Consider the following 23,129-nt stretch of genomic DNA (forward strand, 5'->3'; position numbering starts at 1 on the left):
GGCAGTTTCTTAATGGCAAAATTACAGCACCACCAGATCCTACCTAACAGTTTTATAATAAAAGATTAAACTTTAGTTAATTTTGTTCTTTGAGGTGATTGAATTTAGAATGTGGCTATTTTAATCACAAAGAAGGATAATTAAAGTGCAAAAGAGTAGAAAGAAAAAATGAAAAATAAATATGTTGCTGGTGCAGCTGATTTCATAAGTAGAACTGAGGGTTTCATTTATTAGTTCTGTGGCTGAATAAATGTTCCTAGGAGGGAAATGTAAAATGCTCTGCTCTTTCAAAGAGTAGAACTTTCTGGAGGCGAAGGGGAGGAGGAAGGGGGTCGAGAAAAAAGGAGAGGAGGAAAGCAGAGGCTGCTGAGGGCTCGGGGGCCACAGGGACAGGGACAGGGACTGGGACAGGGACAGGGACAGGGACAGGGACAGGGACCATGCCTGGCAGCCACCCCTTGCCCTTGCTGGAGGATTTCAGCTGGCATCTGTAGTTTTCTTGGGACTGAAAAACAGAAAAAATTCTAACTGTGCTTTCATCATCACTGTGAACGATGATCGATTTGGGAACTTAATGGACTCTTTTTGAGATGTTTGCTTAACAGAACTGTTACTGTTCAGGAAGAAGTACAGTTGCACAGTAATTAGGATTGCTCTGCAGTAACACTTTTCCTTCATTAATAGCACATTAGCAGCTGTTTTGAGATGAATTAGGCATTGGGGTCTACATTTCTCAAAAAGAAGGAAAAAACAAAAGAAAATGAGACTCTACCCCTTCTACTGAATAAATCAATCAGAACAAAGAAAATTGATGGGTACTTTTAACCTCTTTTGTCTTTAGAATTTTTTTCCTGGAAATATTAACATTTAAATAGTCTTTCTTTTAAGCTGCTTTCATGAAAAAGAATGCTTAAAAAAAAAAAAAAGTAATTATAAGTCATGAGTCCTAGTCCTTCTGAGCATTTCAAGTGAGAGGTTGAGGTGATGACAGCAATATTACAAGGAGGCATTTCCTATTGCCTGGTGTTGATGTTTGTCCTAATGCTGCTTGGGCTTGTAATCTTCCTGGCAAATGGACAGAAAAACAAAGTGGAAGGAAGCTCAGTAGAGAATTGATCCCTTTTGCAAATATTATTTCCAGATATCATGAATTCAACCACACTTGTAGTGACTCATGGGAAGGGAAATGACACTGGTGAATGTGCAGACTTTGGGATGAAGGGGCCAGGCAATATCCAGACCTCCTCCTCCTGTTGTAATTGTTCAGGATTCGCTCAAACAAAGAAATTCAGTTGTCCTTGCCAATGAGACAGTCAAAGACTTCTGGTTGGCATTTCAGAGACTTCATCAGACATTTTAATCTGTCCATTTTTTCAATGTGTCTGGAAACAGCTACAATAAAAATACAAGTATAGGAAAATTGAGAAGGAATTGCCATAAAACCCAGTTCAGTGGAACAATTTATTTTGTAGAAGGCAATAAAGACAGGCAGAGTGCCGCAGAGCCTAGATGGTGTTCATCTGTCTTCTGTTTGGCCCAAATCCTCCCATTCCCCACAGCACTGAGGATTTTCCATGGCTGGGTCCCCTCCTGGGTCAGGGGTCTCATCAGCCCCTCTGGACGTCTCAGCCCTCACTCTAGACATGCTGCAGACCACAAATAGAGGAAGCTTACCAGATAAACTACCAGGAAAGTGGTCTCTTTAACATTCAGGGGAAACAGAACATTCTAAAAAAGTGATGTAACAGATTCAAAGGAGAAGAAGGAAGGGAAAGGCTGAAAAGCTTCATCCTCTGCTCCTCCTCTAACAAACTGGGTGCAATTACCAATAAACCCCCAAAACATGCTACTGGAACTAGGACACAGGCTAGGATGAAGAAACCACAATCCATACACACCTTGAACAAACCCCAGTACCTCTGTAAACTTCCTATAAATCGTTATCAGCCCAGCACAATCTATTGTTGATTAGAACAACAGTAGCTGTTCTAACCCGTGCCCCTCTACTGTAAAAGCTGCGTGTTAGGGACAATACTGGAGCTATCTCCAGAGAAGAAAATAAGCCCAGGGACCAGAAAAGTGTCAAAAGCTCAGAAAAGCCTAGGAACCAGAGACACATGACGGCCTCCATCCAGAGAGACATAATGAATTCAAGCAGCATGGCTACTGACTGATTTATCCCATTACAAAATACAACTAAAATGTAATCAGTACAGGCTTTTTCCACTTTCTCAAGCCCCATGTTGAGCACCAAGAGAGTTTTTGTCCTGGTTTATGGCAAACGTGGGAAAAAACCTCCAAAGGAGTTCCTCTAGAGAGCAAATTGAAGCAGCCCCTCCCCGCCACTGGTTTGGGAAAAGATTTCCTTGGGGAAAAGTGGAAAACACTGTTTATTTAACGAGCAAAGCACTCACAAACATGAAAAGATTAATAATATTGAACAATGGAACCTCTTCTTGTTCTGAAGAGATGGGAAATTCAGAAAATCCTTCTGTGGTTTGGAGAAAGTCTTTCTCGTGGGTATGTCCTTGGTGTTTTCTTGGTCTCTCTGAGGCTCAGGTCTGGTGTCCCAGCTGCAGTGCAGCCTGGGGGGCCCTGGATGGTAGTCCTGGTGTTCCCAGACTGAGCAACAGCTGAACAGCTCCAAAAAACATTCCAGCCTCAGCTAACTAAAAAAAAACCTAACTAAAGTCAAAGGTGAGTTCTCTCCTGCTCCCTGCCCATGCTGCAGACAACACAGATAGCTGAAGCTCTTTGTTTTTCAATGCAGACACAAAAAAATTCACTCCTTTTCCTCTCCCCTCCTTTGTTCTTGGACTTAATTTTAAAGGCACAAAATTTATTTCTGGGCTAAACAGATGAATGGAGATATAATTCAGCATCATAAAGTCACCCCAGGACATCATCTTACTCTGATTATTACAAAAATGAGGGAAAAATAAGGATCAGAGCTGATAAAACGATGATAAGTTAAAGATCAGAGCATGAATGAGTTTTAATCTGTTAGTTGCTTACAGCAAGCAGTACAGTTTTCATTGTTTTCCCCATCAGATATTAATGAAACACACAGTGACCCCTTGGGCACTGCCAGCCCTCTCTCTGTTAACATTTCAGAAACTGGTCTTAGATCGCCTCAGAGATGTTACATTTACCTTTCTGTCTTCCCTGGGGATGGGCACTGACACCAAGGTAAAGATTACACTAATGCTTTGGTTAGACACTTAGCATGGAGAAGAACAGAGCTTGAGACAAAGGCTTCAAGGCAGAATGCTTCAAAGCATAATGACAAATGGTGATGTGTGATATTGAATTTCAGAGGACTGAATGCTGCACTGCTTTTTCAATGTTCCCATTAAATGCTCTTTTCCTTTCCTCAGAGCTGGAAAATGAGGCAAGGAGGCTTTTAGGGACAAACCGTGGGTGCTCCTGAGCTGCAGACAAGAAGGAGCAGTGTGACCAGGGCTGTGCAGAGGGGCAGGAAATCTCTGATTGAAATGGAAGCCCTGGCAGTGGAGGGGATTGCCTGGCTCCAAAACCAACCACTTAAAAGCATTGAGTGCTTTATCTCCTGGGCAGAGTCACTAAGGTAATGCATCAGGAGCTGCAAGCTCAAGCAAAATGTTTTGCAGTGCTTCTGCATTCAGAAAGCACCCCAGGGCCCTGGATCCCAGTAGATGGCAGTGGATTTTCCTGGTACTGTGCATACCTCTTGATATAGGAAGAAAATTGTACTTCCCTCCAGCCTATCACTCACACAGCTTTTTAAGTTTAAAAAAAGTTCAAAAAACCTCCATAATAAAATCACACAGCAATCAGCTCAAATAATGAAGCCACCAAACGAGCATTTTTGAGAGGTAGTGGAAGACTCAGGTAAGTATTGACACCTCCAAAAGCCCTGCCCTGTGCTACAGGGGATTAAATAAGAGACATGAATATTTATCTGGAATATGGAAAAAGTTTCTCGAAGAGTTCAGTGGGAATTGAAAGGGCCTAAAAGAAGAGTTTTACATATAGGAATAAAGAGGGTTTTTCAGAGACCACTGTGGATATCACATTGAGTGATCACTTTTTCACATTTCCATTTAATTTGATGTGTGACAGCTCTCTCTGGTAGCTTAACATGCTATATGCATTGTGGGGAAACACTTCTGAGCTCTTGTGACAGAATGAGAGTTTTTCCTTAGCATAGTTGCTCAAAAAAGCGGGAGTTTCACTCCACAGATGATAAAGTACCTTTATAAACATATAGAAAGTTACTTCTGATAGAAAGCAATGCAATAGAAAGACTTTTAGTTTTTAATTTTCTATGATATTGAACAGAGAAAGAGCCTGTAATGAGAGGAGAGGAGAGGAGAGGAGAGGAGAGGAGAGGAGAGGAGAGGAGAGGAGAGGAGAGGAGAGGAGAGGAGAGGAGAGGAGAGGAGAGGAGAGGAGAGGAGAGGAGAGGAGAGGAGAGGAGAGGGGACAGTCTCTTATCTTGGACAGAAAAATGGTGTCAGCAGAAGTAAGGAAATTTATGGCAAGACAGCTAAGAGACAGAGGTCAGCCTCAGATGACTGGAATTAATTGTGCAGAAAGAAACCAGTATCTCTTTTATTACTGAAATAATTCCATTTCCCTTAAAAGTACAGAAATCTACCACTGAGGCAAAAGAATGAACCACTCAGACAGGATCATCTCACTTTGCTAATGTAGCCTACCCTGAATAGCCAGGGGCTGTGGCAGGAAGGCAAAACTCATCAGTGAAGCAGTGAAAGCAGATAAAACCCTGCAGATCAGAGCTAACAACATGAACCTGGCACTGCAAAGTCCTGAGGTGCTCCTGTCCTGTCCTCTCAGCTCGTGCCTTCCCTGTCAGCCTCATGGCAAACTTCAGGGTGTTTAATCACTGAGTGTGACCTAAAAAGGAGCTGCATAAATAGACTTTCAGGAGAACATTGGGGATGTCAAGAGGCACTGGCAGGGGCAGGGATGAGCAATTTCTCTTTCCATCATGTAGCTGCATTCATGTCCTTGGAGCAACCTTTCTGGGTTCATTATTAAGCATTTATCTTTTGATGTAGCTCTTTGCTTCTGCAAGCCTACATTTATTAACACATTTTAGGCTGCAGCACCTGCTCACAGGAACCCTGGGCTGGGTGTGTAATGCTTCAAATGCCAGAAATGTGAGGGAAGATGCTGACTCAAGTGAGCCATCCAAAGGGTTTCAATTGGCACTTTGGGCCCCTGAATTACAAGTGAAAAAGAAGGGGGCAGCAAATGGGTTGCACACATGGCTTTTCCCATTTTGCCAGCCCTGCCCATGGCAGGAAGGTTGGACCTGGGTGATCCTTAAAGTCCCTTTCCAACCCAAACCATTCTGTGGTTCTGTGCTGTCAGGAACAGAGGAGCAGTGCTCCTGCAGGGATCCACACATTGGAAAAACCAGGTGGGATCTGGACCACACACATTGTGTGCTCTGCAAAGTTAAAAGCACATCAGAATAATCACAAAGATCTCCTGACACCTCCCAGACAAACCCAGCCTGAGCTGAGCTTGCCATGCTCGTGCTCCCAGCAGGACCAAAGCCAGGGCTGGTCTGGAAGGGGAGCTGAGGTTTCCTTGGCAGCTTTGCTGTTCTTGGGCAAAACCAGAGGGAAGGAGGGAGGGAGGGAGGGAAGGAAAGCTGGGTTTGCTGCACAGGCAGTGAGTGCTGTGCTTCTCCCAGCAAAGCCTTCACCAAAGGAGAAATGAAATCATCCTTTCTCAGCAGGTCGCTGAACGCTGTGGGAGTATCTGCAAACATTGGCAGGGCTGGGAAAATCTCAGGGAAAGTTCAAAGCAGGATATTGCTGCTCTTCCCATGAAGGGTGAAAAGTACACTGCCATTTCACCAGAGGATCAGATAAACTAAGAGGTAAATATATCCCTGCATGCGAATAAGAGGGAAAAAAATCACTGAATGTATTGAAACAAAAAAAAAGTTTCTTTGCTTTTATAACACTTCTCCCTTTTGAAGATTCCTCTGATATTTTAGGCATTTTTAAGACTTGAAGCCTAAATAAAGGATCTGCATTTACACTGAATTTTCTTGAACTGAAACATACTTTTTTGGGGGCAGGAAAAAAGGTGGAAAATGTGTCCAAACATTTTTTTTATCCAGTAGAAGACCTGTTACAGTTTTTTTTTCACTTGATGCAGAGCAGAAGATGACAGAGCTCAGAGGGAATCCTGAAGTTTGATGGAAAACACACAGTGCAGGGAAAGACCAGCACAGGCAGAAGCCTTTCCTTATCTCTGCTCTGTGAACTTCCAAGTGAACAAAGAGCCCTTTGTTTTGCAGAAACTACTCTGAGACCTTAGCAGAAGCAGGTGGAATATTCTATATATTATGTATTTATTTCACGCTTTGGAGTGTGAAAAAGAATTGCCTTTAGCAAATGCATGTGCCATTAAATTCTGGCAGCTGAAATTGTCAGGGGGTAAATATGGCTGGAACTTGGTTCACTCTTTGCTCTTGTGGCTGCAAGAGAGGAAAATAAAACGGCAGAAAGTTTAAGAAAGAAATAGAAAAGTACATGCCCCACTGCTAATGAATTAGAAATAACAAGTTCCATTCCAAAGACCCATGCTGTGACATTGGGACCTTTTCACAAAAAAAAAAGATCTGCTCTAATTATAGTTAAATTTCATCCATGGCCACGGGCCCTGTTTTAAAAACACTTTGCGCCAGACTAACCTTACAAGAGAGAGTAAAAACAGGTCCAGATTCCTTTGTCCAGGTGCAAAAGAAAGATTTTCATGGATGAGAGAAAATTCAGCTGATCAAGTCTTGTTTCAATGGGATCTAACCCCAGCATGAAAGGAAACAGTACGTGACAAAAGGTCCTCTGAGGTATTGCTGCAGACACCCAGAGAACAGGGAAATGTCCCTGCCCTGAGCGTTGCTGCAGCTTTCCCTCTGTCCCTGGGGCTCATTTGACTGTCTAATGGCATCACACAAATATTCATGAGGTTCTTGCTCATCCTGCAGATGAGCTCTGTGGCAGGCTTGGTGAATATTCAGACCTGCTGTCTGGAGTCTCACTTCAGTGTTTTTAAACCTGTAGCAAAGGGGAAGGTTTGTATTTGTAAGCAAGGCCCAGATGAGCCGGGATTATCAGGAAAAAAAGCCCAACTAATTGTGCAGCTTCAACCTCTGGGTTACATTTAGGGCATAAACCCACAAGTATTTAGAACGGTTTTAGTAATAAATTGCACCTTTCACAAAACCTTTCACATTGTTTCTTTCTGAACCAAAATATCTTTGTTATTAGAGCCATTTGGCACAGGGCAAATACTCACACCAAAACCCAGGATACTCACACATTCCCCAGTTTTATTGAAATCCAATATCTGGATCCACTTGCTGGTTGACCCGAGCTATCCAGTACAAAATTATAATTTTGATCACTGAAGACCTTACATAGATCCAGTTTACAGCCACATCTCCTTCCCGTGACTCGTTCTGCTCTATAAAAACAGGAGTGTTTGGGGCAGATCTGCTAAATCAGAGAGTGCATTACCAGCCTGGGCTCTCCCTTTGCAGGGGTGGCAGGGGACAGAAGCAGTGCAGGTCACCCCACTGCCCCAAAGCCCCCGTGTGCCTCAGCTCTGGAAAGGGCAAGGCAGGATCCTGCCAGGACGAGTGACAGGGGTGGAAACAGGCTCTGATCAGGTACAACTTAAACCCTATGAGCACAAACTGGTCTAACAGAAAACAAAAATAAATAAAGCTGCCAAGAACACAGCGAATGAAGTTTGCCCATTGACACTAATGCTCTTCAGTGGGGTAAATAAAACTGCCAGGACCACTGCAAATGAATTTGCCCATTGACACTAATGCTCTTCAGCACTGACTGGAAAGGCAAAATTAATGATAATAGTGGAAGGGACTTTTGTTGTCCTCCTGTTAATTTTAGACCATATGAAATGAAAAGGCAAGTCTGATATGTGTGATGTGTGTAACTAGAAAATGTAGAGTTTACACAAATTCTTTGATTGGTTCAATTTAAACCTTGCTTTGCCTTTAAGTTTCTTTATAATTTGACTTTCCTGAGAAAAAGATAGGGCTTTTTTTGGGCTCAGCACTCTCCTCTAGGGTAGGGAAAAAGGTGATTGGCTCTTTGGAAAACTTCAGTTTCTTCTTCTAGTGGGCTGCATGTTTTCTGAAGAGATTTATTGTTACTGTCTGATTTCTCCTCTTTTTACATATATGAATAAATCTTATCGCTGAATTATTTATCTGAACACAAGAGACTGAATTGCAAGTCCCAGCCTTTAACATTCCAGGATTTTCATATCTGTGCAAAATCAAAACCACTTGAAAATTCTTATCATTGAATTATTCATCTGAAAACATGCCACAATAAACTACCAAACAACAATGTCCCTTTGGTATCTAAAAAAGCAGCCACAGAGGGAACAGAAGGAGAGAATTAAAACATTATCTATGGGGATTTAGGCAAAGTCAAAATTGGAGTCAGCTAAGGTCAGGTTTGTAGCAAACCGTATTAATTGCTCTTTTCAATGGGAATTTTATTTTTAATTATTAATAAAGGTAATTTTAAGCCCTTTCATCAGTGATGTACAACCATACAATGGTTTTGATATGTTCTTGTGCTCACTTGTCTGTATCTTGATGGACATTTAAGACCCTGACATTTAAGACACTTTGCAAATGAAAATAATTAAGTCTGCATATTACAGTGAACTGGGAATATTGCAGACAATATTCAGGATGGAGAAATGATTCATTGAAACCTTAAGAGGATGGATGTTTGTGCAGGAAATAACAAAATGAGATTCGTCAAGGAAAAGAAAAGAAATTAAAACATCTGGGAAAAAGGAAATAATCAGAGTCACAGATTTTAGTGGGAGGAAGGAACCTTGCTAATGAAATACTCAGATATAGAAATGCATTTTGTGGGGAAGGGAAGTAACTCCTTCCCTTTCCAATCTCTGTCAAAACATCTGCAACATGCAATTAAAAATGTAAAAAGAAAATTTACATGGATAAGCTTGAGTCTGGACACTGAGTCCAGAATGACCACAGTGTTTCCACTGATATTAAATTACATTTTGCAGTATTCACTGGCTCTCCCCTGACAGAAGCAGGAGATACTTTTCTTCCCACCACCACTCTCCAGGTTATTAATGACTTCACAAGACCTCAGTTACATTTTCCTGAAACTAAAAAGTGGGAAAAAAATTAATGAGGACTTGCAGAAACAAAAATACAACTTTCTGAAAGCTCTTTTGATAGAGTTCTTCTCCTTGAGGCTTCTCATCAGATAGTAAACCATAACCCTGTCCTATTCCAGGCCATATCTGTGTCACTGGGGCACTGAAAGGTCAATGTTTGTCCTGTGAGAAATTCCTAAACTGAATTTGTGGATGTGAATCATTCATTTGGGTTACCCAAATGAAATTTTCCATGGGTGTTCAGGCTGGTGTGCAGGCTGTGCCCAGAATCCTGCAGGATAACTGAGAGCAGAGAGATCTCACCCACCATGGCACAGAGACACTCCTTGCTCTCCTACTGCCAGAACTTCCGGTCACTTCTGGGTTTCTCCTGCCCTCTGCTCTCCACCTTATTTTCCTGTGTTTCCTGGGACAAACCCAGCCTGTCCCAGGTAACTTTCCTAAGGATGCTCCAGTGGAGCTTCTTTGGGGCAGAGTCTGTTACTGCACATTTGGGGGGCAAAGCTGTCCCTTCAGCACAGGCAGGGCTGGCTCTCCTGGCCTTCTCCAGCTCCCATCCAGGCTGTTGCAGCAGTTAATGAGAGCTGGGACTTCTCATGCCCTCAAGTATCTGAGTCATGTGACCAACACAGTGAAAAGTTATAATCTAATGCAGCTGTGAGTATTCTGTTCAGAGCATCCTCCACATGTTAATTATTAATAATATAGTTATGAAAAAAGTTCCTGTTCCAGCTCTCTCTTAAATAGGATTTACACAGCCATCTGGTGTTCTGTTTAATTCTTATTTTTTTTCCCAACCCAATTTGTATGTCTTACTGTTAATTCAATTAAAACTCGTGAAAGAGAAAGGTGCTCTGGCTTTGTGGTGGCTATGGGCAGAGCTGCTGAGAAGACAGAGGTGGGCAGTCAACATTTGCAATTAAAAGAATAGAGCAATGATAATTTTGCCATTGGGAAAGCAGGGAAATGAATGCCACCTCCTACAGAGGAGCAATAGCTGCACACCTACAGGGAAGCTTTACACCTAAAAGTAAATGTTGACACAAGTCCCCTGCCAACATTAAAGAGAGGCAAGAAAGGATCATATTGGTACAGACTAAAATAAGAACATAAAATATGTGCATCTGGGCAGCTGATATACAGCAGCAAAATGGTTTTATTGTAAGACATCAAAACTTTAATTTTCTCACTGTTGGCTGTCCAAGGGTAGTTCCAACCTCTGAACCTCTCAAAAGCAGGAATCATATTCTGGCTTAATTAGAAAGGAGTTCACACAGAGAAAAAATGTGAGCTACCCTTACATTTCAAGTACCTGGGTGAAAACAAATTTGTTCGAATGTTTAAAAAAAAAAAACACAAACAACATTACTGTAAAATTTTCAATCAAGAGCACAGTAAGCTGTCAGATGTTGTAAACCTGCATGAGCAGCAGCTGAGGATATCCATGGCCACAGAGCTCATGGTGCTTGGGATCAGAACTTAGCAACTCAAGCCACTTTTGGTTAAAATCCACCAAAACCACCTGTCCCACCATAATGCTGCTTTTTATTTTGACACTTCTGTGGGCAGCTGCTGGACCCCACCAGAGTTTGGTGTCACTGTGAGAATTCCCAGCCTCTGCTCCATTGTCCAGGTGAGCACCTGGGCAGTCTGGCTGCAGCATCATCAGGGTGCTTGGCTGCTCCTCCTGCTCCCCACCCTCCTCCTCCCTGTGCTCCAGACCCTGCAGAGCTGGAAGAGAAAGAAATCTCTTATGGTCTGAGGTGGGCAAGTGCAAAGCATCACTAAATAAACCAGGGAAGACAATGGTGCATTTGCAACAATCCCATAGCATGGGCTAAACGTTCAGTTCTTAGAAAGAATCCAGGACTCAGTAACTTAAGTGTTTGAAAATTGTTTGTTTTGCTCTTGAAAAACTGTTTCCATTTTGATAAATTTCAAGGAATGATTAAGACAGTGGATCTAAATGGAAAAATGCCTCTGGAAAACGTGGTCAGAGGACATTTGAGTGAATTTTTCCAAAAATACTGGAGTATAGAGTGATTATTTAGTTCTTTCAAAAGTGTGAAGAATAACAGCAATACAGCATTTTTATAAACAACTTTATAAGCTACTGTAGTTTTGGTTTTGTCCTTGCTGCAAAATATGTAAAAGCAGAGTTTCTTAATTCTTCAAATATCTTTTATAGGAAGTCCTTGAATTAGGGCCTTAAGCTCCTCACCATCTTCTCATATGTGTAGGATGCTTTGCAGAAGAAAAGGAAAAAGGAGACCAAGAAGTGAAGCCTGTAATTGTTGATGCTTTCTTGAATGACTTCACAAGGTTCATCTCAAACTTTGTGAATTAGGAAAAAAGATGAGGATCAATAAAACCGTGTCCTTTCACTTGACCAGAGAATTGCTTTTTTGAAGTTGAAAATGAACGAGGTAACAGGGGACTTTGATTGGAAACACAGAAGGAAAAATGCAGAGACATTTCCATTAATATGGCAAAAAACCTGCTGTAGGTACCAGCTGCAGGTTTACTGAGCAGAGCAGGTAAGAAGGCTTCAGCTCTGATGAGAACACAAGATTTTCCTTAGACACCATAATTGCAGTAACTGCACTTTGTGAGGACAGTGAAGTAACAAAGAAATTTGGAAGAACTAGGAAGATTTTAAAAGATTTTGCAAAGGCCTGATGAAACTGCAGATGCAATTGCTCTTCTGTCTGAGGGTGGGAGTCCTTGACATCTTTCCCAGACTCTAGAAATAAAATGTGATGAAATACAGGCTGCATCAGAAGCTGTAAAAGTAAAATAATGGATATTAAATAATAATTTTCAATGTGTTTCATGGTTCTCTGCAATTTTTCATAAAAGAAAGCCTATTGTAGGCACTGAGTATTAATATGGAAATGTGAATTAAGAAGCTAATGGTAGAAATAGATTTTTTAAACATCAGATATTTCTTAAAATTTCCCATGGGAGTGCAAATATTTAGTCTGGATATGAACTTAATGAAAAAATAACTCATAACCACTAACCCTTCTTTCTTTTTTTTTCTTTGTCAGACCATTCTGAAGTCCCTGAAGTTCTTTCGTATAAAACTCCTGCCCAAGCAGGGTCATCCCAGAGCACATGGCTCAGGATTATGTTGGGACAGTTCTTGAATATCCCCAGTGAGGGAGACTCCACACTCTCTGGGCAATCTCTTCCAGTGCTTGGTCACACAAACAGTGAAGAAATTCTTCCTCATATCCAGGTGGAACTTCCTGGGCATCAGTTCCTGTCTGATGTCTCTTGTCCTGCTAGCTGGAGCACTGAGCAGAGCCTGGTCCATCCTCTGGACCCTCCCTGCAGGCACTGACAGACATTGATGGGGAATCCATTCAGGTATGAACAGGCACAGGTCCCTCGGCCTTTCCTCATAAGAAAGATGCTCCAGTGCCTTAATTATCCTTGATTTCTGCTGGACCTGTTACAGGAGCTGCACATCTCTCTTGTACTGAGAGATGGTCTGGACAAGGTCTAGTCATGATGAGTCATTAGCTTTGGAAAAGTGACTTGAAATTTACAGAATCTGTCCAAGAATCAGTTCATTAAATATGTATAATACTTCACCCTCCTGCTGACCCCTCTCTATTACAGGATTTCCTTAAAATGGAAATGGATTTCAAAGCACAGGATCTGTACACATAAACCTAAATATCTCTCAACTGAATAACAAGCTTGCACCTGAAGTGCATTGCCTCTTAAGGAATTAATTACTGTGTTACCACAACACAGTGTCTTTGTTCAGCAAGTGTGACCAACATCAGTCCATTATCATGTCACTGCCAAAGCCAAACCCATTTATCTGAGTGTGTCTGTGTCTCCCACAGACTGAACTGTCTTGTTTTGGAGTCAGCAGTTAAATACTGATCTTATACATAGAAACACACCAGCTGCTGAAAGGAATGTGCTGAAAAGTGCTGACCTGAGAGCCATCCTGAGAATCCTGCAATTAGTTTAACAGTTGTTACCAGCATGCAACAAGTTGCTGTGATCCACAAAGGATGCTCAGCTCTCCTGGGCTTAGGAAGATATTTATACATGAAAAGATCCACTGTCCATGACCCCCACTGGTGCTTTAGGTCAGTGTTAATGCATTGTGAAAAGCTGCGCATAGAGACAGGGTAAGAAATGGGGGAATGTCCCTCTGGAGCCAGGTAAGCCAGGGTAGAAGTGCCCAGAGCAGCACAGCAGCTCCAGCTCGTGGTCTTGGTAGCAAAATGATGACACAAATTTTTAGAAGGATAAATGAGCAAAGTAGTGCAGGAGAATTCACACATTGAAAAGGCTCAAGGTCCCTTACAGCTCAGAATGTTCTGTGATTCTGTGACTGATGATTCTCAGGTCATGGATCACTGGGCACTGTTCCATGATGAGGACACTATCTGTGTCTTTTAGATTAGTTCATTTTCTGAAAGAGCACCAGAGCAAGTTTGGCCTCCTGTTACCAAAGCAAAGATTTCAATAACTAAGCTTGACCCAGCTTGTTGAACTTCTGACTGAGAGTGAACTGAGATGTTCAGCTTGGTCTTGGTGATGGAACAAAGCAGAGACACAGCATCCTAGGAGAGAATATTTGGCTCCATTCTACATGCTCCTGCATGAAAGCATTTAATTTCAAATATGTTTTAAGATTCTCTTTAATTAATGGCTTTCATAACAGGAAAAGACCTTCTCCAGCCAGCACAGTCAAGAGGAAAAATGGAGCAGGTGGTGGGTTTGGGAGGGGAATGAGAGAGCAGATGTTAGCTCAAAAATTTGGAATGCTCTTCGAGTCCCATAGCAGGAGCCCAGTTTCCATCAAAGCATATTGTAGGAGCAATTAATTGGGACCACCCAGGCCTAGAATTTGCCAGAATAACATTTTCCATTCACACAACACACTTTTGTAAGGCTGGCTAGTTGTTTCTAGAAGAATTTATTTTTTATAACCTTCTCCTATGCGAGAAAATACAAACCAAGCCACAAGTTGCTAAAATTCTAGGGACAGTCCTGGTCCCACTAAAATCTATCTTTTGTTTATTTTTCAGGTGGCATCAAGGAAGCATAATTAAATGTGAAGACATATGTGAACCAAAGGAAGAGCTTACCTTTTTGACCTCATATTTAATAGCAAGTTTAATCCTGCTCAGACTCGGCCGGTGGTGCTCGGGGCACAAGTGGATGTTCACATCTCCATTCAGAATAGCCTCCACCTCTTCAGTGTCTCTGCACAGGTCCAGCACCCCCACCACAAAGTCCTTGCATTGCATAGATAACTTCCTATAGTCATTCTGAGGGAAAACAGAAAAAAAAAGGTATTTAATTGTGTGCTGGAAAGCTGGGCTGCAAACAGCAAATGAAAAAAAGGGAGAGAAAGCAATTGTAAGCAAGGTTACTCCTGGAAAGCTGCTCCCTGGAAGAGTAAGAAAGCATTTGATTTACACAGCATGTTAATGGCTTCTCACAAAAGTACAGGAACTCCTCCAGACTTAATTAGCAATGTTTCTATCAGCAGCATAGTTTGCATGATAATAGAACAAGTTTTACAGAACAAGTAAATAATTTCTAGGGAAATTTTGATTTTAAGCAATCAGTTGATGTCTGCTCTCTGTGTGGTGTATCTCTAGGAATGTAAAAATATGGCCAAGAAAAAGGTCCTGCTAACTGGGTAAAATATACAGCAAATTTTTCAGTTTAGATTCTTTCCTAGTAATTCTTTATTTCATAACTTTCAAGAAGTTTCAGACTGGTACAACAAGCTGGATCATCACACACAGATGTGTTCAAATGAATTATATAGTTGCAATTCCAAATCAGCCTCAAACCTTAGAATTTAGTTAAACATTCCTGAAAGAGCATCCAGATGAAAATTGTCACAACACCTCTCCAAGAAATGGAACTTCAGAAACTCAACGTTATTTCCTGTGAAATAATTTCACTTTGAGAACCCAAATTACACTTGTGGGGAAAGAGATAACCTGTACCTGACTTGACAGAGGACTAGAAGAGCAATTTCCCTGCCCTAAATTAAATTGTGATTGATTTTCACATGCTGGCACTTAAAAAGAATGAGGAAAGTGCCACCATCTGAGTAAATGTTGTAAAATTAGAACACAAGTAAGGCTACCATTCATATCATAGCAAAATGGTGATATTAAAGGCTTCATGCAACAAATAGGAATAATAATCATAAGACAAGCTCTAATTGATTTGAGAGGTCTTTTCAAATTAGGTTTGATGAGTTAATTAAATTCAGAACCTTATCTAATTAAGCCAGCAGCCAAAAGAAGAAGATAGTTAAACTTGGCTTTGATGAAGTGATAAGGGTAACTGGGCTTTGTGCTTCTGTATTTTCTAAATTATCTATTCTATCATTTACACATAGCAACATATTGGCCTTCCTTGTTACACAAAGATCTCAAAGCACTGTGCAAACATTCATTAATTAGTTAGAACAGCACTGTCTAAAATGCTTAATTAGAGGTGGCTTAACTTCTTTGGTCAGATTTTCCCCTTCAGAACTGAGATGCAAATGAATTTTTACAATCAGTTGGTTTAATGACTTTGTCATAGGTTTGAGGTTACTTCTACCATGAATGTGTGTGCGTGTCCCAGCTTCACTCTTCATGCATGGAAGAGCTGGGAAGAGCACAGAATAATTGAATAATCACAGAATAATAATCACAGGGAGCCAGAAAGCCCCTCAGGGCTGCAAGTGGGGCATCCTCACAGGAAGGGGAAGAAGCCATTTCTGATCTGAGTTTAGGAGAAGGGGCTGAAGACAGCTGGGGAATAGCAGGGATTTTACTGCTGACACCTTCTGCGAGGTGAAATGTACGTTTACATCCTCTTATGTATCAAAAAAGTTTAGATCTGAGTTCCTCTTTTTGTCATTGCGTGCTGTAGTCAGACCAGGTGTTCTAATTGTGTTGTTAATGGAGGAGAGCTAGAACTTCACATCTTCATTAAGAGGAGACATGAGAAGCAGATCTTTATCTGGGTGAATGCCCCATTGCAGAAGCTGGGGCTCCAAGACTTCCACAAATGTGCCAAGCTAGAGCACGAAGATTTAAGATGTTCTTATGTCTCAGGCAAAAGCTGATGGTCCATTTTACATCTAAATCTAGTACATGAGCCTTTTGTGGAGATAGGTAGGATTTGTGGAGTAAATGTTTTCAAATACAGGGTGAGGTAAAGTCTGAAATGTAAATGAAAGACAGATTTTACTTTATGGCTTCAAAGCACTCCTCTCAAATCAATTCCATGCTTTAATCTTCCCCACACCAACATGAATTTCAATAAATTGAAAGTTTAACCTCTTCACTGAGAGAATAGATGGCCAAACAAAAAGATCAGCCTCAAAATAAATACAGAAATAGTGAAGGACAGCAAATATAGATAGATGTGAAAACATGTGTAGGGTGGGAATGAAATGCTTTGCTGCCACAGGTAATGGAGATGCCTAATTAGCCCAGCAAATTAAAAAAAAAAACAAGGGTGAGAACTCTGCTGGGCTTTAATGTCATTCTCTATGTACTGTTTGCAAAGTTCACAAGCTTATCTCCAGCACATTTTAGGTAATTCTTATCACCACTTCCACATCATCTGAACAACTAGTTTATATTAGATTAGATTATTTTCCCTCTTCTCCTTTCTTTAAGGAAAGATATTTAGTAGCAGCTAGGAAAGTGCTTCCAAAGCATCTGCAAATGGTAGGTTCCCAGCTGGCAAACTCTATCAAGACCCAACTTTATGCACATCTCCAACCTTAATGTGTTTACTGGTTCTGTACATTTGTAGAAACTATGGATGATTTCCTCATTCAAAGTTTTTTACTCTGATTTTTAAGTAGATGCAAGCAGCTATACATCCTATCCAAGACACAGGCTGTAGAAAGAATAAAATGAAAAGAAATGAAATAAAATGAAATAAATAAAATAAAATAAAATAAAATAAAATAAAATAAAATAAAATAAAATAAAATAAAATAAAACAAAATAATAAAATAAAATAAAATAAACTGCCCTACAGCAATTTTGCAGCCAGGCAGGGAGGCAGATTACATCTCTCAGGAGACTGCTCGTCGCTTAAAACAAGTCCCAAAGATCACTGAACCTGCTGTGTCTTCTGATGATCCCTTTTACAAAATCATTTGTCATCTTCGTTCTGGCCTCCTTAATGCTCACAGTCATCATAGAAAATCCTGATCACCCTGATGGCGAGAGCACGCTCAATGACTCTCCTCATGTCAAGGTATTTCTCTCAAGCACACATTATTCTTTACTTAAAAACTGAGATTAACAGAGGTCTGACAGCCAAGCTCCTCCTGATCCTGGCTTGCAAAGCACAGCTCTGGTGATGCAAGGAGAAATTGTACCTGCACCTAAAATCCTGAATTGTGAGTTCTGACGCATGGGAAAAATCCCACGGAAGCCAAGAAGATTTATTTACAGGCAGCATCCAAGCTCCATTGTTGTTCATGCCAGCACTGTTTATTTCACACATTTGCCTGTATTTCACACATTTGGAAGAGTCCAAGATGCTGCTTTCCCTGCAGGAAGGAGTGCTGGGACAGTGGATGGGAGGCTGCACCCCAGGGCAGAGATTAGCCAGGGGTGGGAGGAGGAGGTGAAGAAGAACAAGGATTCATTTCCAGATACTTCCAGACACTGGTGAGCAGTTACAGAACTTGGGGAAAAGCCCTGAAGCTGTGTCAGGAGAGGTTAAGGTTGGGTATTAGAACAATATTCTTCACCCTGAGGGTGGCTGGGGACTGGAAAAGGATTCTCTGTGGTTCGTGTTACACCAAGGTTTTTGAAGATCACAGCCCTGAGGACTCCCCTGACTCTGCCAGAACACAGAGGGGCAGATGGCCACTGTGCCTTGGGGTGCAAAGGGACAGTCCCCACTTCACCATTGCCCTGCCAGCCAGGTTCTACCCCTACACCAGGCACTTCATGGCCCTGCTGTCTAAATAAGTTTTGTGGAGAACCATGCTGGCTGAAAAGCCTGGCCAGGCAGTGGGGTCAGACTCGTACCACAACAGGAAACTCAGGGCTGGGGACACAAAACTCAGCTCAGTTCTCCTGGCAGGGCAGCAGAAGCAGGCACAGGCAATGACAATAACCCAAACCTTCCCAAGCTCCCCCGTTAGGTGCCATATTATGGAAGTCTGAGGATTAAGAGGCTCATGAACCAGATGGATTTTTACACTAATGAAAATTGCAGATTACACATGAGAGATGCTGGGGCCTCATCCTGACAGACTGAGTGCTGTCAAGGCTCAGGGAGGAAGATGAAGGATACAACCCAGTAGGCAAGAGAGCCAGTCTGTTTCAAATAACACATGGAAGAGAATTTTATTTCCAACAGAGGCAGTGAGCAGAGCAGGATCAGGATAATGCCTGAGAATGTTACAATATCATTTTTTAAAAACTAGAATGTAATAAAAGGATTCCAAATTAGTAATTTCCTGCTTCTTCTAACACTGTTGTTCATGTGGAGTTAAAAATGTCTAATTTTGCTGTTTTGAAAAGGCTGATGGTACTTGTCATTCACTGCAATTTCTCCGAGCACCCTATTATTATCTGTTGATTATGTTCTAAATGAACTCTGTCATGTCTCCACATCTGTTCACAACCAACCAGATTTTTTCAGAAAAGATCTGTTTCAGGTCAGAGGGATGGAGTTTGAGTAAAAAAGTTAAGTGAAATGAGAAAAACTAAGACCAGGAACCTATCTGGCATTTCTGGGTAGCATTACATTTGCTGTGCAAATGAAAGCTGTAGGCACATTGCTCAGAGTCTCTTTTTATGTTTCTTTGAGCTCTTGGCTCTTTGTATTTATTCTGCATCACACATACGCATATATCAAGGAGAGAAATATTGCATTGCTTAGATTAGCATTTTGAGAAGAGACAGCAGGAAAAAAATGGAGAGGCAATTCTGTAAATATGAACAGAAAACTCCCCCAAGTAAAAATTGTTATAGAAAGAAAAAAAAAGCTGAGAGAAAGGAGGGGGAAAAAAAGCAGAAATATTTCATGCAATACTTGAAATGAAATTGTTAAATAAACCATAGTGTCAAATATTCAAAATGCTTATAAATATTTACCAATTAGATATCACATGAAATATGCACAAGCCTGTACAGAAAAGTTGTGGGACAGATTTCCTTCTGGGAACATACAGTGTCTTTGGCTGGCCATATATCTGGGAGGGAAAAGAAGCACAAGGCCTGTGGCAGGAAAGGTGATGAGAGAAGATGCTGAGGAAGGGCCCTGCACTGATCCTGGCCATGTAACTTTGCTTTGCTCTGAAATGCACTGAGCATCCTCCCAGAGAGCTTTGCCAGCTGCTGACACTTTTGAATACAGTTGAGTGCATTCTGATTGTTTCCAGACTAAATGCCTACGTGCACAGTCTGTGCCAAGGCTGTACAGTTAATTCTCCACAAAGCACATAAACATTGGTTTATGTTCTCTTGCTCCTTAAGTGGCAGCACACCAGAGAATTATTCGAGCTCTGGGTACATTGTGCCATAGCTGTGGGCATGTCTCTGAATTTAGAGCCCAGTGCTGGTTTAAAACATTTCCCCACTCAGGTGCAGGCTGCTAAATGTTTCTAGAGGTAGGAACAGATGCCTCAGTTCATTTTCAAAGTGATCCAGACCTTGACTTCTTAATCTCCAGCATGCATAATATAATAAGCAATCTGTTCATATACAAGAGTTTGACATTTCACAAGTGTGACTCTGTTGCTTTCCAAGCAATTTGGACCCTTCTAAATGGTGTCAAGATAAACATGGCCATGGTTTCTCCTCTGAGCAGTGCCAGGTTGCAGCACAGCAGAGCAGAGGGGCCTCCAGGCAAAGGGGGATTTTAGATTCTGTCAGGAGGCACCAAGAGATGTGGCCAATATAAGAGCCCAAGGACAAACCACAGTGTGTCTGTGTTGACATTATTCTTCTCAAAGAATCCCAGAAAACAACAGGATCATTTGATTGAGGACCAAAAATTTTCTGACTTCCAACAAGCCATGGAAATAACATCCCTTGCATCATTACAAGGATTTCAATGGCAGTTGCACTGACTGATTTACAGTAAGACTAATTTTTTTTGGTGTCTCTTTATTCTCCTCAGCTTTCTAGCTGCAATTCATCTCTTCATATGCACTGCAGAAGCTCATCACTGAGAGAGCATATCCCTCCACCAAGGGGATAGAGCAGCAAGGAATCCATCAAAGAACTGACTTTGGATTTCATCTCGTACCTATTGACTGGTAGATACATGAAATACTTCAAGGAGCTCAATAAGATGGTGGTAGTAATTCTAGTTGTGGGGTTGAAAATCCTTTAGAATTGTTACCAAGTTTTGCAGCATCATTTGCAGGTCCAGGTATGTGTTTAATCTTCAGCAATAACATTCCAAGAACTTTGAAGTGTGACTTGTCAAAAGCAGCAGAAAGGACAGGTTTGCACCTCCCTGTTTCGTTTCTACTCTTTTGCACTTCAGCTCTTTTCCGCTGTAGCTCTTACAAATCTACAAACTCTACCAATAATACCTTCTGGGAAATTATTAATATTTTTGATAAATGTAGCTTCAGTGGGACCAAAACTAATGAATAAATTTTGGAAGCTGTTTTTCCATCAATAAAAACATTAGAAAAGGAAAAATACTTTACTTTGACTTCCCCTTGGAACAATTCCTTTAAAAGGTGTCTGGGTGGTTTTTTAAATCTAAAATTAATGGATGTATTATTTGGGGAAGCAAATGCAGGAATCAAACAATCCTTATAGTTAAGGACTGAGACTGAGAACAATTCCTGACTCTTCAAAGTTTTAGATTCCCTGGCATAAGAAATTTCAGAATCAGTCTACTCTCAGCCTTTTTTATTATTTCTATTGATTTTCTTTACTGTCTGAAACTTGAAATAAGTTTCCTGTACACGTGAATCCGTCTACACTGAAATTAATGGATGATTCGACTTATCCAAAGTTCTCACCCTGAACAGAATACAGTCTTTCTTTTCATACCTAATGAGTTGCCAGAAAAACACCTCCATCTCCTCTACTCCTTTCCTCCAAAGTCACCTTCAGCCTGACAGGTACCATTACTGAGCATCCCTGTGCAGGAACACCAGTGCTATTCAGCAGAGAGCTACCACCCCATTCCAAGTCTCTGAAAATATTTGATTAACCTAGAACAGAAATGATATTGGTTTAATTTTTTCTTAAAAATGAGAATATTTAGTCTCAAGGTTGGCATAGCAACTTTTCAACATAAGATGGCATTTGATGCTTGAGGTGCTTCTCTTTCCTATCACCTCAGCTCGTTTTCAAACACACATCACAAATAAGCCACAGCTTTTGATCCCTCAGCTAAGTGAAAGGTGTTTTTTTTTTTTTTTGCAGATTTTCCCTAGCTCATTTGAATGTTTATGCTGAAACACCTGTTTTCAGAAGATAAACTATCAAGTCCCTGGATGTCTCATAAACAGGACAGAGGTATTAGTGAAATGTGCATGCCAAATGTGGGGAATACACAAATGTGGCCAAGGAGAGGGCCTGTCGCCAGTGTTCTGTCAACAGTTTCTCTTTAAATGCAAACTATGCATTTCAAAATAACACTCTGATGGTTTTGTGGTTGAAGAAGAGTTTAGGATCTGCTCATGCCAGCAGTAAAATCAAGCTCATGAAGATGCAGTGCATTGCTCCAAATCCCTTTTCATGACATTCAAACATTTGCTCTCTCCTTGTGTGGGGATATGACACTGAGAATCACCTGGGAGAAAAGGCCATCCCCCCCACCTCATCACAACCTCCTTTCAGGTCATTCTGCAGCTCTGATGTGAGAGATTTATCAAAGCACAAAGTTACCTCTGGGCCAAGCTTCTCATTCCTCATGCCATCCATACTTTTTCTCTCTGACATTTTCCCATGCATATTACGTTCCTGATCTCTTTGTTTCAAGTTTCACGGGGGCAGATTTCTATTTCCTATACAATTTGAGATGAAATAGCTTCCTTGCACTAAAAGAATTAGCTGCTCTTCCTCAATTGTGTGGCTGTTTTCAGCTCAGCTGCTTGAAATCTCTGTGTTTCCTGAAAATCAGATGGGAAACAACCAGGAGAAAATAATGGATTTAAATTCAAAGTAATTGTTTGCTCATGACAGCTTCATTTATCCCTTAGGCTGAGGTAAATTTGGCACCTTCATCTTGCTTAAAAAACACACTTGTATGTTCAAAGGTGCTCTGAGTCCCTCCTCTCACAGGAATTTTGGCTACAAGCAGCATGTGCATATCAGGAAAAAGACTCCTCCTAAATCCATCCTGCAAATGAATATTGGCCTAATTGCAAGCCACTGCAAGTGATATCAATAATTAAAATAACCTTATGTTTTCCAGGTCTCAAAGAGCCAACTACCACAGTTCTCAATGCCCAGCAAGGAGAGCTTCTAATGAAACTGGTCACAAGCATCCGAGTGGGTGGAATTGTGGTTCCCACAGCACATCAGCAGCAACCAAGCACTTTGGAAAAATGTGATTCCAGTTGCTGAGTCCTGGCACAGGGCACTCTTGACTATATGGAGATTCTCCTCTCTCCAAGAAGAGCAGACCTAGAAGTCGCGCTGCAGAACCTCCTTGAACAGAAATATCAATATACAAAGTGCATAATTATATCTCTTTGTTCTGAAATGAGTTCAGATCCTGGAGTTTTGGACAGTGAGAATGATATGACACCCCGTGGGTAATGAGCTGTTTCCATGCTGCACTGGTGACAATTTCACTGCACCAAATTGTATTCCAGAAAATTGCCATTTTTGATCATGTAAATGCCAGAAAACCATAGATACTTCAGTACCTAGCACCATTTTAAAGCAACATGAAATTGTTTG

At 41.1% G+C, this 23,129-nt stretch overlaps 1 protein-coding gene across 2 annotated transcripts in view; it reads right to left on the bottom strand.

Annotated features, from left to right (window-relative positions):
- Positions 1-23,129, bottom strand: part of TRPC7 (transient receptor potential cation channel subfamily C member 7) — a 66,033-nt gene that overhangs the window by 32,101 nt on the left and 10,803 nt on the right. For both annotated transcript variants that reach the window (XM_031055255.1, XM_031055256.1), the window contains exon 2: positions 14,343-14,525. In XM_031055255.1, coding sequence (XP_030911115.1) covers positions 14,343-14,525 — 183 coding nt within the window. The remainder of the gene's footprint in view (positions 1-14,342; positions 14,526-23,129) is intronic.

This window comes from Geospiza fortis, unplaced genomic scaffold (genome assembly GCF_000277835.1).
Source record: "Geospiza fortis unplaced genomic scaffold, GeoFor_1.0 scaffold55, whole genome shotgun sequence".
Taxonomy (NCBI): Eukaryota; Metazoa; Chordata; class Aves; order Passeriformes; family Thraupidae; genus Geospiza; species Geospiza fortis.